Source organism: Lonchura striata, chromosome 4 (assembly GCF_046129695.1).
Source record: "Lonchura striata isolate bLonStr1 chromosome 4, bLonStr1.mat, whole genome shotgun sequence".
Taxonomy (NCBI): Eukaryota; Metazoa; Chordata; class Aves; order Passeriformes; family Estrildidae; genus Lonchura; species Lonchura striata.
In genome coordinates this window covers 48,411,736-48,427,089 of record NC_134606.1, presented here as the reverse complement: position 1 = coordinate 48,427,089, position 15,354 = coordinate 48,411,736, and the positions used below count along the sequence as shown (strand labels likewise).

At 38.9% G+C, this 15,354-nt stretch overlaps 1 protein-coding gene across 1 annotated transcript in view; it reads right to left on the bottom strand.

Moving 5' to 3' along the window:
• TACR3 (tachykinin receptor 3) overlaps positions 1-11,239 on the bottom strand; it is a 35,946-nt gene extending 24,707 nt beyond the window's left edge. The window contains exon 1 of the mRNA XM_021531474.2: positions 10,711-11,239. Within this exon, the coding sequence (XP_021387149.2) occupies positions 10,711-11,186 (476 nt within the window). The 5' untranslated portion in view covers positions 11,187-11,239. The remainder of the gene's footprint in view (positions 1-10,710) is intronic.
• Positions 11,240-15,354: the final 4,115 nt, after the last annotated feature.

The following is a 15,354-nucleotide window of genomic DNA, read 5'->3' as shown; positions in this document are numbered from 1 at the left end:
TGCACATTGCTATTATTTAATGTGCTATTGTCAGACTTCTGTTGCATTCACATCATTCTTATTCCCAGTTATATTAATCTTACTCCCAATAGATATCAACAGTAGTTCTTGTTGCCCAAGATAAAATTTGGTTCTTTCATCTCCCGGTCTGCCCTTTAAAGACATGGATTGTTTAGATGAAGTGACTCATACAGCTGTACTGATGGAAATTTTAACAACTGGCTGTCTGAGTAATGTAAGTCAAAGGACAAGGATCAGATGAAAAGCATGCTTTTTATCTTTAGGGTTCAAATTTGAGTGATAAGCCAACAGCCTAGCTATTGCACAAGATTGATTACAAATATGTAGCAGGTAGGCATTCTAACAAGCAAAATAGAAAGGAAGTAGAGCAACTTTGACTATTCCCTCAGTAATATCTTTGTGCTGGATAGATTTAGTGGAGAGTATTGACAGCTCTGTTACAGAGCTTTTGATAGCAAATCTAAGTTATTCTGCTTTGCTGGTACACTACAATTACACAATTACAGTGTGTTCTGTAAGTGTAAGTTCTCAAAGTGGCTTGTCTTAGAAATAAAATTGCTTAATTAACATAGTGAGATTTTGTTTTATAACTGCAATTATTATATTCACTCAGATTTGTCACACATGTTTGGTAGCATTTTCTTAGAGAAACAATCATTGCCATAAGTAAGTAAAGTAGAAAATGTGCAATGATCCTTCACTGAAGATCAAAAACTACACATTTGAACAGAATTTGGATGTTAGCTCTGTAGCCAAAAGAAGCCTTGAAAAGAACCGAGTTCTTCCTGCACTGTTAGCTGTGATTTGCAAAGGAGGCACACATGCTCCTGCTTATGTGATGTTTAGGTGTTGCTCCTGCTTAAGTGTCACTCAGAAAATCGGTGAGGTAAGGAGGCTAAGGATGGGATAATGGGTATGTATGATGAGCATATTGCCCCTGTATATTATGGTTTCCCATGGCTGAAAACTGTCTCTCATATATCATGGTGTAGTTCTGCCATTATGGCTTTTTCTTTTACTCTGTATGATATCCTTACATATATTAAGGGTGGCCAGTTACAAGGGGGAAGAGTAGACACACTGTCTCAATTGTACATTGAGGGTGCTGAACATGGTGTAGAAATAAAAGAAATGTTTGAATATGCCAGGAGTGAAAGAGAGAATTATGAAATAAAGGATCTAGCAAGAGAACTGAGACTGGGGAGCAGTTTACTGAATGAAAAAAATAGAAATGAAAAGAGAAAAATAAAGTAATAGGAGAAGCAAAGAAAGGAGAACTGTAGAATAACAGCATATAGAAATTGTGTTGAGAGAGGAGAGACTAAGAAGGGAAACTGGGGGTCATGTAAGAGCAAAAGACATGACAAAAATCAGCCCTAGCATAACAGAGAGTCCAAGGACTGGTATAAAACCAGAACATTTTGGCAGTATGGTTATGTGGTGGCAAGCCCTTCTGCTTCTGCAGGCGTATGGGAGAGAACTCCCAGAGAGTTTTTCTCTCTATAATCAGCCAACCATAAACAGCATGCAAGGAGAACAGCAGGACTTCTTGGATGCTCTGATGCCATCTGTCTTGCAGACTGTTCTGCTACTCCACAGTTCTTTCAAGTGGTCTGAACTTCATCAAAGAATCATACAAAAAGCTGAGTTGGAAGCAACCCATGATGATCATTGAGTCCAACTCGCAGAGGACCATCCCCAAGAATCACACTGTGTGTCTGAGAGCATTGTCCAACTGAGTCAGGCTGTGCTGTGTCCACTTCCCTGGGGAGCCTGTTCCAGTGCCCAGCCACCCTCACGGTGAAAAACCTTTTCCTGATACCTGACCTAAACCTCTCCTGACTCGCTTCATGCTGTTCCTCTGGGTCCTGACACTGGTCAAGAGGGTGAAGAAATCACTGCCTGTCCTTCTGCTTTCCCTTGTGAGGTTGTTAAAGACTGCAATTAAGCCTCCCTTCAGTTTCCTCCTCTCTAGGCTGAGCAAGCCAAGTGACCTCAGCCACTTCTCATAAGGCTTCCACTCCAGACCTTTCACCAGCCTTGTGATCCTCCTCTGGATGCTCTCTATCTAGATTAATGCCTTTTTAATGTCATAGTGCCCAAAACTTTTGCAGTTGTTCTGAAGCCAGTGACAAATGCAGAAGCCCTCATAGGCTCACCATGTTCTGTGATATTTATACATAGAGCTTGTACCGCTCCATACCACATCTGCAAGGACAATAAAAGATAGTAGGCATTTGAGCTGTAGAAAGATTTCTAATGGCTACAAGCAACTGAAGGCTTGTTACACCACTGAAAAGCATTCTGAAAAGCATTCTGGAGCCACACAGACATTTTTTCAGTGGGGTGCTGTGCCAATTTGCTTTGCAGTCTTTGGACAGTTACTGTTCAACCTGTCACCAGGGTTGAGCAGTGTGATTCCCTGCTGAATAAAGGACTCTGAACTCCCAGTGAGGTGGTTTGATTTAAAGATGGAACATCTAATGCTTTCTCACTCCAGTGGGAGCTGCTGATAGTGCCACAGATAGCTTATTCCACACAACAAAACAGGGATGTAAAATATACATTGCTGAAAGGAATGAACTCATTATATTAATCACAACAAGCACAAATCATTATTACCCCACCCAGCAAAACATTTATACTTGGAAAATAATTACAAGATGGGATATGCACATTCAAAAGTGCAGAGATGGAAATATGTGCAGGTAGAATCTCAAGCCAACATAATGTGCTCAACCAACTGCACCATGTTCTTCTGTGTATGACTCCAAAGCATTTTTAGGTAGCACTTCAGTTTTATATGCACATCATTAGCACATAATTTTGGTTTTTGTGACCATATGCCATCCCACTGTCATCACTTCTCTTTATCTTGTGTTAATTTTTTGTCCCTAATTGATTACTACTGAAGTCAGCAAGAGTTTTTTCACTGAGCTTAATGAGAAATCATTCAGGCTGCATGGCTGGTGCATCATGGTGTACTTGCTTCAGCAAATCAAGAAAAGATGTTTTCTCTGGAACAAAAATAGAGACAGTCTTCTTTTGAGTAATACTGATAAACTCTTTAAGCCAGTAGTTTCAGTGGCAGCATAATCACGTATCTCCCTTACAGTGTTCAAGTAGCATGAGCCAAATAGCTTCTACATACTATAAAAGCTTGCAAAGTTTGTGTATTGTGGTCTCAACAACAGAAAAGATAAAAACCTAAACCTAATTTGTCTTTTTATAAGATGGCATACAATGGCTAATACAGCCAGGAAAACCTTTCATCTTTAAAACATCATTTAGAAAATTGTGGCAAAAATGCACAAGATGGTATTAAAACAAAATGATTTTCAAAATTGGATCCTAAAAATGCCTGTTTGGAGACCCAGTTGGAAGCCTTTAATCATCCTTACTGATTTGTTTCACCTGTTTACAATGTGTTTATAAACTCACATGCGGCAAAATGTAATCATCCCAGATTGTAACAGGAAATTGGAACTTGACAAAGGAAGAGACTAGGAGAAAAATCATAATGTTTGCATGTAAGTGACTTGTCAACAGGAGATAGCGGAGCATGCTGCTTTCATAAATACACAGAAGTTGTTATTCCCTCAAGACAGAGGCTGATCTTGAGACTTTGTATTTAGAATCAACTGGTATTTAAAGTTAAGGAAACTGCTATGATTCCCTACCCTTGTTTAGAACACTGCTGTGGAAAATCCTCTAAAATGTAAGCTGTATAGACTAGACTAAAGGTGATGGAATGAACTGAGATTTTAAAGACATTTTTTGTATGATGAAAACCAAATCTTTAACTTTTGTTTCCTTTAATTGCTATCTGCTACCTACTAGAGCAGTTCTCTTTCTTTTCTTCTTTCTTTTCTTGTGGGACTGATTTGTATTCATTTGCTTAGTCTGACTTTCTCTGCAGGAAGAGTGGCTGTGGGCATTTCTGTAGGACTGTAAATGACTGTTGAGAGAGACTGGGTTTGGTGCCCTGAAGGGTCTGTTGTGCAGTGTTCACCTTGAAGCTAATGCCATAAAGGAGGTGTGTGACAACATGACAGATAAACACATGGTACATTTGAGATATCAGTAGGCAATATCCCAGAGTATACCTTGGCCTTGATTTACCCAGAGGAATGTGTGTTGCTCTGGGTGAATGACTATTTGTGCTTTGAGCAGAGGGAAACATTGAAGTTTTTCTGAAATCAGGAGTAGCTTCCAATGCCTTGCTTACAAGTACCTCTTAACTAAAACATAAAAGCAGTAATATTGAAAGTTTTCAGCATGACTGAGCTCTCATATACAGTGCTTTCTACTTGAGGAGAATCTGGTGACTGACAATGGGCTAGATTTTTATGAGCATGTAATTGATTTTATGCAATGTATTCTATGCCTATGGATATTGATAGAAAAGGTCTGGCTCATAAAATGATAGGCTGACTTCTCCTGACAGAAAGGTTTCTGTTTCTCCTTTTTTTTTAATATCTACCTAGGCTATTGAGGACCAGTATCAGTGCAAAGTCTGTAGAAACAGCTCCAGCTGCATAAACCACTGTTAGTGTTTACGTTTCTGGTACTGTCATCTAGATGGCTTCTTTCTTGTTTCTGCAGTTATCTTGAAATAATTTTGTTTTAGGGAAACACAAATATGCGAAAGATACAACTTTCCTGGTTGGTAAATTAGTTAGAAAAACATGCATTTAGGCAATAATCTTTAAGAAAATAAAGTTAACAAAACAAACCTCTCTCTCCAAAAAACTCATCATCATCCCAACCCTTGACTAACTTTTAAAAGGCTACATTGCATAGTAAACCACAGAACATATTTTAATTATTTTCATTAAATTATAAACAAGAGTATGTATTTAAGGCTAAGACTCTGACTAAAATGAACTTCTAGTTTGAACATAAGGTTAAAATTTATTGGATATTTCCTCTCTGGAACAAGAATTCTGGGGGCTTGTTGCTGTTGTAAATGTTGTTTATATTTCTTAAGATATTGGTGTATCAACCTCTTTTATTACAGCACCTTTTGAAAGCAGTTTATTAAATAGAATATTTACTCAGTACAAAACAAAAAGGAAAAAATAACTCTTAGGCCTTTATTTTTTCCCCAGACTGCCCAGTATGTTATTAATAATGTAACTCTAACATGAACTTTGACCAAAACTGCAAAAAAATCCCATCTTTTTGCCCAATCACTATTAAATTGTACCATTGCAAGAAAAGGTTTATTTTTCCTAGGCCTCTGCATGCTGAATCCTGTAGCCATTGCATCAAAGTGTTCTGCAGAAACGATCTCACTTCTTTACTAAGACAGAAAGAGTATTGTCAAGTCCAAAAAAATATTTTGACCCCCAGATGAGAGTCCTTTGTATTTCAGCTTTTGATATTTGAACCCTTAATGCCCTCCTATTGAACTTTCTCTCCACTTCTGAGAACTCGTAGTTTTTAGAGGGCAGCTCAGATACTGGAACCCACAAATAACATATGCTTTGTCTTAAAATACTCTTTGAGGAAGACAGAGAAACAGGGAAGGGATTTCCTCTTTGAATTCTTTAGTTTGACTGGCAAAGTATAAAAAAAAAAAAATAGTGATAATTTCTAAAGCATATCTTGCATTTTTCCCCTTTATGATATACAGTGACAAAGGCTGATTCCTGAAGTGATTTTGAAGTCATCCATTAGTTTGAAAAAAACATTGTGTTGCACTTTAGTGTGGTAGTAGGGAATTGCAGTTATATGCACCATAATTGCAATATGGTCAGTAGTTATGTGGCACCGGAGGCTTTAGGAAAAGACAGCTAACAGTAAAGTGGCATCTTATAGAAAAAAAACCAGACATAATTACTATCCATTTCTTCTTCTTCTCAGGTATGAGGGGGAGGTCTCTAGCCTGTGAAGCACGAGAAACCTGAAATAAAACCTCCATCTCCTTTTTGTTTTTCTTGTTCCGATGCTCATCTCTCAGAAGTCTTCAGTGCAAATTCTCACTTCTTTTACATGAAAGCCAATTACTTTGAGACATCAAAATCTGAGGGAAAGGGAATGAGAGAGGGGCCAAAGGCTGCAGCTCTGTTTGAGCTGAGCTCTGTGCCAGGTCTGGCAGCTGGCTGGGCAGTGCAGGTTTCCTGTCTGTCACTGCTTCAGCCTCTTCCATTCACCACTGAAGCAAACACAAAACCCTTGGTGCCAAGGTCATGGTCAAGGATGCAAATGCCAACAGATCCTCTTGATGTGTATCTTCTGCTGATACTGCTGCCATATGACCACAACACAGGGTTGTACCCTGTTCACTCCAGGTCTTAACCTGCCAGAAATGTTTGAAATAATTTTTACACATACACATCTGTACTTTATTATTTCTGAGCATACAAGGCAGGTAACAGATGCTTGATAGCAATCAGATAATAGATCGTTTGGAAAGAATATCAGTTTAAAATGCTTATAGTGCATGAAGGCCTTGAGCAGTTTGTCCCAGAAATGGGAAATCAGGCAGAGACTGATACCAGAATGTGTTCTCCTGGAAAGATAAGACATTTTTCAGTGTGCCAACTGCCTACTTCAGAATTTCAGTAACATTAATTTATTGGGCTTGTGGTACTATTTTGTGATACTAATAATTGCTCTTACAGAATACACCTGGAGAGATTGAAGAGCCTAAATAATATTTTGAGGATGAGAGTGTGTATATGTGATGAGTTTGGGTTTTATTTTATAGGGTGAATCCTGCATTTATGTCTCATGCCCATCTTCTGTTACAAACTCATATTATTACTTTTGCTGGAGTCTGAGTGTACAGAGGGATTAACAGCCATCAGTAACTGAACAATGTCACAGAAAAAAAGAAAACTGACATATGTGTGCACACAGTATATGTGTGCTTCTGTAGATATATTAAAAGTGAGAAAAAGTGGGAAACTAGAAATACAGTTATTGAATAAGGATATACATATGCATAATAGTAACTGGGTAATACTAAGGTTCATACAAATAGAAGACTGTAAAAGAAGAAATAAAATTTAATATTAAAGTCATGTAAAATGAAACAAATGTTTTTTGCATTCAAGGACCAAAAACTTGCAGGCCTACTAGAAAGAAAATAAATTGTAAGATATGAATAGGATCAGCAACTACTCACCATAGCTATTAGAATACTTTTAAGTCCAGAGGAGTTGCTTTTACAAAGAGTTAAATTCACTGACATGTGAGAATCATTATGGAATTGAAGTGAGAAAGTAACTGCGAAAGTAATATGGTAAATGTGCTAAAAACAGGGGGAAATGTATAGTACTAAGTGCTCTACTGAAGGCATGTTATTTTTGTGCTGTATTCCTTCATCCCCAAACTTACACTGTAACCAAGCATCTGCAGAGAATTTTTAGGCCTATACACAGAACTGGTTTTATAATGAAGCAATCTTGGGACTCAAAAGTAATCACTGGCATACCTGAACCACCTTCTTTGCATGCTAAGATCTTGTGGGAAAGGACAACAGATCTTCAGTGACCAGGTGGCCTAAATTCTGAGTAATTTATTGTCATTAGTATGTCCAAGAACTGTACTGCATTTACACACTGTATCGCCAGATGGAGTTTAGGATCATAGATGGACCCTTTAGGATCATGCACTGGTCAATGACAAGGGCATATTGGCTCCAGAATTATCTCCTATTCAGTTTATCTTGGACTATTTAAGAGTTTATCCCCATAACATAGCTAAAGGAACTGTTGCACTGGAAGCAGTGGAACTGTGCAGTGTGAGCTACAGAAGAATGCAGGAATGAATGCCCACGAAGCAGCACAGTGTAAAATCTCTGCTGTTTCTGGTGCTTGAAACAAACTCAGTTTGAGCTACCATCTCTGCACTAGGTTGCAAAGAGGCTGTTGGAAATGAAGGAGAAAGCAGGGGAAAAAATCCCCTTAGGAAAGGATGGGCAGAAGTGTGAATAAACCCACATGAATTTGAGTCTGTGTTCAAGGACCAGGATCTTCAGTCTTGGATACTTTAATCTTCAGCTCCAGCTGCAGCTCAGCCCCACTGCAGGAAGTGCCTACTTTCCAAAACTTTGTGTCAGTCCAGTAATGTCACAATTTACACAGCTTAGAATGTCCTATGGAATCGGATGTGAAAGGAAACCTTTACTACCCATGACGTCTGCTCAGTGCTGTCCAGGTTCACAGTCACACATTTATACTCTATGAACATTTGGATGCTCTAAAGCAACCAGTAAAGCATATCTGAACATACTTTTTAGTGAGTTACTACCCATTACCTTTAGTATTTTGGGATGGTAACAATTTCTAAAGGAAAATCATCTGATCCCATCATTTCAGTTCCCTTAGCAGATTTATCCTGATTTGTAGTTTTTGTTGTTTTAAATTTTTCAATGAAAAGAATGTGTAAGGATGAGTTCATTGGGTTAAAATGGCTGAACTTTTATGAAAGACAAACAGGAAGCAAAGTTTTAAAATACATCCACCCAGCAGATCTTTGCCCTGGAATAGGGCAGTCTTTACATCCAAGGACATTCCTTGGGATCTATTTTGACCCTTAGGTTTCCTCAACTTGGCACATTTGTTTTGCAGAGGTAGCCAGGGAATGTTTAAAGGTACTGAATGCATCAGGTGTGATTTGGTATAAAAGGAAAAGGCATAGCAGTGAGAATAGGGAAGGAGGGATAGACTGCTCTCCTGTTTGTTTTACATGATGCTGCGTGGCACTACAGATAGCTCACTTAAACACAGCTATGCCATTGTTCCTTGGGAAGATTTTCATCTGCCTTTGGAGGCAGGTGAACTTGGAGGATGTGATGGGGTGCAAATAGTGATTTCTTCAGGGGATTTTCAAACAAGAACTAGATTAGAGTGAGTAACAGTAGCTATCTACTCACGTCTGAGCACGAGCATTTTGCATTGCTGAACCAAGGAAAACATTTCCAATAGATGTATCTGTCCATTGCACTTTAGTCAGTGTGGAGCAGAGCTATTTTCTCTCAGTCTGGAAATGCAGTTTGGATTCATAAAGAACTGGATTCACTTTTGTTCCCAGTTTCCTAACATAAATTTAGGAGGTGCCAAAGTAGTACGTACTACATCTCTGGGGATAATTTTGTCAGGAGAAATGAAATAAAACATTATTCAGAGCATCCAAGTAACTGCTTAACTAATGACTTGATGAGCTGCTGCAGTAACTATTAAATATGCGGCTCTGTTAAATACTCATGCCCTTTTATGTTTCTGAAAACCTCAAGCTAGATGAGAATCTTAAGCGAAACTCAAAAAGACAATGAAAGAAATCTTTGCCTGGTCTAAGGTAGTAGCACTGGTGTTACACTATCTTCTCTGTTTTTAATGGGGACTAATATTTGAGAAGATACATCACTGGCAGGAGGAAAGTGTACTGATTTCCCCATGTGTACTCCCATCCTCAGAGCAGAAAAGTACGAGTTGCCCAGAATCTCACTTGTTCTTTCATTTCTAGCTTTACAGAACAGGAATGCATCTAGCTGAGAATGCCACCAAAAATTTGCAATTAGTAGGGCAAACAGAAAAGTATTATTATGAAATTGTCCACAAGTACAAAAGGCACAACAATGTTTCCCAATCTTTGTACCAGGAAATGAGAAATAATATTACAGAAAGTGGATTGTACTTTATAAAATGTTAACTACCATCACTTGGAAATACTGCAGTTCTGATAAGTCAATTCAGAAAATATGTATAATGAGATTTGAATATATAGAAAGGAGTTTAGTGAGTAATCTCAATGCATTGCTAAGAGGAATAAATGACCTGAAATACAAATCAGTTTTTCTTAACAAAAATTTAAAGATCCGTAAGTTATCTCTCCAGCATAGCAAATGTGAAAACAATAATAAAGAAACATTTTTCAGGGGAGACTCAGAGCATGCTCTGAGAAACAGTCCATCAATGCATGTGTGTAGGAAACTGCATCTCCCCTTTGCTGTATGGACACTACAGCTGTCTTATTCCATTATTATCAGGAATACAAAGGTAAAGTTTCTCCCTGACCTTTTTTCTTTGACAGTCACAAAGCTTTATTTTGCTTCAAGAAATCAGAAAAAAACTGAGCACTTTGAAACTATGTTCTTGCCAGACCTCTAGAAATGCACAGATGGCAAAGTAAATAGTCTCATTAGTTAAAATCAGCAGGAACAAAGCATCTCAGAGCTGGTTGTGAGAAAAGCTATTAAAAACAGGATCTGAAATGATTTCTGAAGAGGAGGCAAATGCCTCTGCCATCTGCAGAAATACAGAGAAGAGGGAAATTTGAAATCCTCTCCCTTTTCACACAATCTCTGCAACTCCTTATCAGTATATATTAAATGACTGGCTGAGAGCCAGACTTTTTTCACAGTGGGAAGCAAAACTCTGAGTTGCTGTTACAGAACATGTATTGAAAGATGGAGCACAGAAAGCAGCAGAAGTCAAACAGAGAGAGGAAATGTTTGCTATAAAAGAAAGCAGAAGAATAAAAATAATGGAAGAGTGAAGGAAAAAGACCAAAGACCAGGAGAAAAAGTGTGTTAGGGAGAGATCCTAAAGAAGCAGAGGAGCACAGTGAATTAACTATTGAGGTCTTTGCCTCTCATCACTATGGTATCCCTGCATTTTTATTTTGGCAGAGACTCTGATCTCAATCTCTTGCCCCTAAACTTTTCTCTTTTCTCACCTGTCCACAGCGATGGCTGTCATGGAGTAGATGCTGGCGAAGACAGCTGTGATTGGGAAGAAGTTGTGGAAGCGGCAGTAAGCCTCTCCAAAATACCACTCGCTGTGCAGAGCATAGATGAAGTTGATGAGAGTATTGAAAGCAGCCATGGAGGCATCAGAGAAGGCCAGATTCACCAGGAAGTAATTTGTCACCGTCCTCATGCGCTTGTGAGCCAGGATAATCCAGATGACAATAAGATTTCCAAAAACGGCCACTGCCACCACACCACCGTACGCCAGAGACCACAGGGCAATGCGCCAAGAAGGTTGCACGAACTGATTGGAGAAGTTGCCTGCTGAGGAGGCTACAAGGGCAGAAGCATTTGCAGCTGGTGCTTCCAGAGCCTGTCCCCAGGGATTTCCTGCTTCAGCAAAGCTTACATTCCACCTGCTGCTTATGGTCATGTTCCACTTGGCTGTGGGGACCGAAGTCATCTTGGGTGTTTCTTTCCTCTCTTCCAGGAATGATGTACCTTTCCCACCTCCCTCTCCCAACCCTCCAAAACCCCCACCAACAGATCAGAAGAGGGAAGGAAGAAAAGGGGAAGTAAGGTAGTACAGCAGGTACTGGAAAGGAGAGCTCTGTAGCAAAAAATCTTTGGCTATGCTGTTCCAACTGTTAGAAATGCTGTGACAGACACATCAGGAGAGCTACCTTGGAGTAGAACAGCATCCTGTTTCTCCTCTGTACAGCCTCTTGTTTTTGATTTTGCTTAAGGAGAAGGGCACTGGGAGCCAAGTCACATTTTATAGGCTTGTGAGTTCCCAGCGTCACAAAGGGAGTGGAGCGATAAGCTCCATCGGCTGGTAAGCTAACAGCTCTTTCCCTCTGCCCTCCCTCCCCTTGTATGTCATTCGTTGCCAGCAGCAGGCACTTTCAGGAGCTGTGGAAAGCATTGGAAGGAAAATGAATTCTCATCTCATTAATGTTGAGAGATTTGTTTTGTATTGTCTTTCTTTAAGTTCCATTATTGTGCATCCTTTTTTAAATAGTCTTTTTGCCTTGTGTTTGCAGGGCTAATCAGCTGGTTTAGTTGAAATTCCCAGGACTGAGGCTGTCTTTTTTATTAAAGCTCTTTCCAGATGAATGTATTCCAGATCAATTCAGAGCTGCTTTTTTGCTGCTCTCCTTTTATTTAGTACACACTTTCCTTGATCTACAGATTTAGAATAGTGACTCTTTTGGACAAACAAATACATTCTGCTGTTCTCTAATTTCACTTTTAATTTTGTAATAAGTAATTGATATCAAGAAATATTTATAAGCTATTTGCATGCTCAGCAGTTACTGATTTTTACTGAAACAATATGCAGCCCTAAACATAGGTGTCACTAGTTATGGGTAACATATTAGGGGTTTGTTTTCTTTGTGTCTTTGAGAAAAAAAAATTTAGTTATTTTTCTTGATTGGCATTTACTTCCTGCTTAGGACTATTATTATTTTGAGCAACCAATATTTTAATATGCAGTGGTTTTTATAATAGTATAAAAGGGTAAATGAGGAAATTTAACACCCAATGTTTTCAGATCCAAAATCAGTTTTCTTTTAATATGGTAACAAGAGCTGGCATTAGGAATGCATGTTTTATGCAAGGATTGATTGCAAGGGACTTGAACTAACAAACCTTTGTTATTCAATAGGCTGCAGTCTTAAGGGAGAAAATTTGTTTTAATGCCAATCTTTCATGTTTCAACAATTTAGAGCTACTACTTGTCATCAGCAGAGGTTTCAATTGTATCACAGCAGTGGGAGCTATTCAATATCCCTATCAGCAATGACACATTCAATACTTTTTTAAACAAAAGCTTCAAACAAAAATCAAATACTGCTATGTACCACTTCCTCCCTGATGTATTTACCCAGTGGAAAAAGTGGCTGCACTTTGTCAGGTCTTCACTGTAGTTTTAATTTGAATGAATGTAATTGTGATTGTTTCTATATGAGCTTTCACCAACTTAGCCCAACCTGAGCAGCTGCCCACATCAGGCTTAGAAGTTTTGCAGAAAGCCACAGAAGCTCTGCTGTAAATCACATGGTGCTACAGCATGTCTAGAACCCACCTGTGCACTGCAGGTGCTTGTAACAGGAAAGTCACTGCAGTTAATTTCACAGTTCCATTTTGAATTCTGAATCTTCTATCTGCCTCTTCTTTCTCTCCCTGGAGGCAAGCCTGAAGAAAGGCGTGGTAGAAAATTTCTGTGAGTTTGAGAGATGAAAAATTTTAAATGGAGGTTCCAAAGAGTGAGGAACAATGGACAGATTAGTTATAGCAGAGAGCTGGACACTCAGCTCTTAATTCCAGCAGCTTCACTCAAGATTTTCACATGGTTGTAAACCAGAGAGTACAAACCCAGCCCTGTGCCCTGTACCATTCCACCTTTATGCCCAAATTAGGAACTCCAGACTTTATCCTTTTACTAAGCTGATGTGTTTTTCACGTTTGTACACCAGTTGCACAAGTGTCCCACATACTTCTGTTTTTTCCATCCATCTCTCCCAACCTCAGCTCTATTATTCCTTTTCCTTCATTTCAACAGAGACACAGGCGCCTTATTTCTAGCACACAGTACTGACAAACGTGCAGTAGAGTGTAAACATACAGGAACAGAGTCCTGTAGAGCACTGTGGTATGGGAAGATAAAGGATCTGTGTTTGAACCACTTGCTGTAGTTCATGGAACCCCATTCTGGTCATGTGTGTAAATTCTGTCTCAGGTTTCCATGAAAAATGTGCAATATCCAGTAGTGCTGCAAACTAGGGACTGAATTTTGACTTTGAAAGCAGAAGTCTAATTTCTTGTTCTGGAGAGAAGCTTGTTCTAGCTTTGCTGTAAAAAATTGCTTGCCATTGCACTCCAGGTGCTCAGGAGAGACCATTCCCATGTCTTTCCGTAATCATATATGGTTCCCCGAAGGGATTCTGTTCTCAGTGCATTCCTAATCACAATGTGAGAAGACAGTACAAGGCAATATCTTCTTCTAGCAAATGTAAAGGCAAACTGAGTCCTTGAGACTTACTTTGAACACAAATCAGGAAGCTTTTTGTGGTCTGTGTTTGTGAAATGTCAGCCAGGCCACCAACACAGGAGGGTCAGCTTTGCAGTGTAGAAATCAAAGTGTCATTGATTCTGTCTTCCTCTTTAGAGGTACACTGAAGAAATAAGCCCTCCCTGTAAGGAAATTTTTATACGCTATACTCTTCCCCATCCCCTCTCCCCCATAAATGAGAAGAAAAACTGTGGGGTACCATTAGCATAAAAGACAATATAGATTTTTTAATTAGTCTTTTGCTGAGTAAGATGCATGTTATCAGCCTGCAGCATGTATCTGAAACTGGCAGAAGAGGTGGCTGAATAGCTGGAGTTGTTTTGTTTTGAGAAGTGGAAAAACTGAACAGCACAGGACAAATGTTGGGCAGCTGCATCAGTCTCCCATGGGGAATATTTATGACTTCTTTTGGAGAGGACTAAAAATTTGCTAGAATATTTTTTCTGTGTTCTGGCTTTCATTCTTACTGAAACCACTGAGAGGTCGTTTGGTACAATCACCTAGAGCAAAATCATATTCTCCTACATCTGAAGGGCTACAGCAAAAAACCAGGGTGATCTGCCTTGCTAACATTTTACTTAACTAAATATAAGAAGATGTTAGGCAGCCAGTCATAAATTAGATCTTATCTATAGAGGCAATTCACATATATAGTGATTCTAGCTGTACTTCTCCATCAAAATTTGTATTGGTTCCACATGTATTGATTAAAGTTTAGTCAGCTGGAGGCCATCAGCATTAAGTTTCTCAAAAAAGTTCCACAGCAACTTTGGTGAAAACATTTGTATTCATAATTTCTGAGTAGCATAATCTGCCTGACTGGGATGCACCTTATGCAAAGGAGTAGTACAAAAGACAAGGATCTGTGTTTTTTCTCAGTCTCTCATAGACAATGGAGGGTAACTGTGCTGGTGTTTTCTTCCAGAACTGTAACAGGTATGTGATTTTTTATGTTAACTTTTGGCCATTCCAGTTTATGCATATTTGCAGCGGGAATGCTTAATTTTCCAGTCTGTAAGGTTACTCAATTTTAGAATTACTTTCTTTAGGCCTTCTACTATCTGCTCTTTCCTGATGGTCATTTGCTCCTTTGCTTTTCCACGGACTGCTGCTTTGTGCTTGTGTAAAAAGCATGTTGTACTTTGAAACTGTGGTTAAATGTGTCACTATTAGCAGCTCCCCATTCCTAGCTTCTCAGAAACACTAGGAAATCTAAAAGAAATTTCCAAAGGGTGAAGATAAAAGTAGCTGTGATTGTCTCTACTTCTTCCTTTGTGTTATATAGTTTGAAGCTATTTTTTCACAGTTCCAGCTTAACTGGCTCCTACTTAGCCAAGCAGAAGCTAAGCTCCTGATTTAGCATCTTGACTAGAAGTCGGTTTAAAAGTTATTCTTTCCTTAGCTATTTATGAGAGTAAGATTTAATTTTCTATTGGTCTTCTGATGTACTTAAATATTTTGTTGGAAATTGTTCTTCCACTATTTTTTTCTGTGTGTTATGAGAATGAGAGACAGAGAATATCGCCATTATTGCATAAGTAGGGATTTGTGGTAA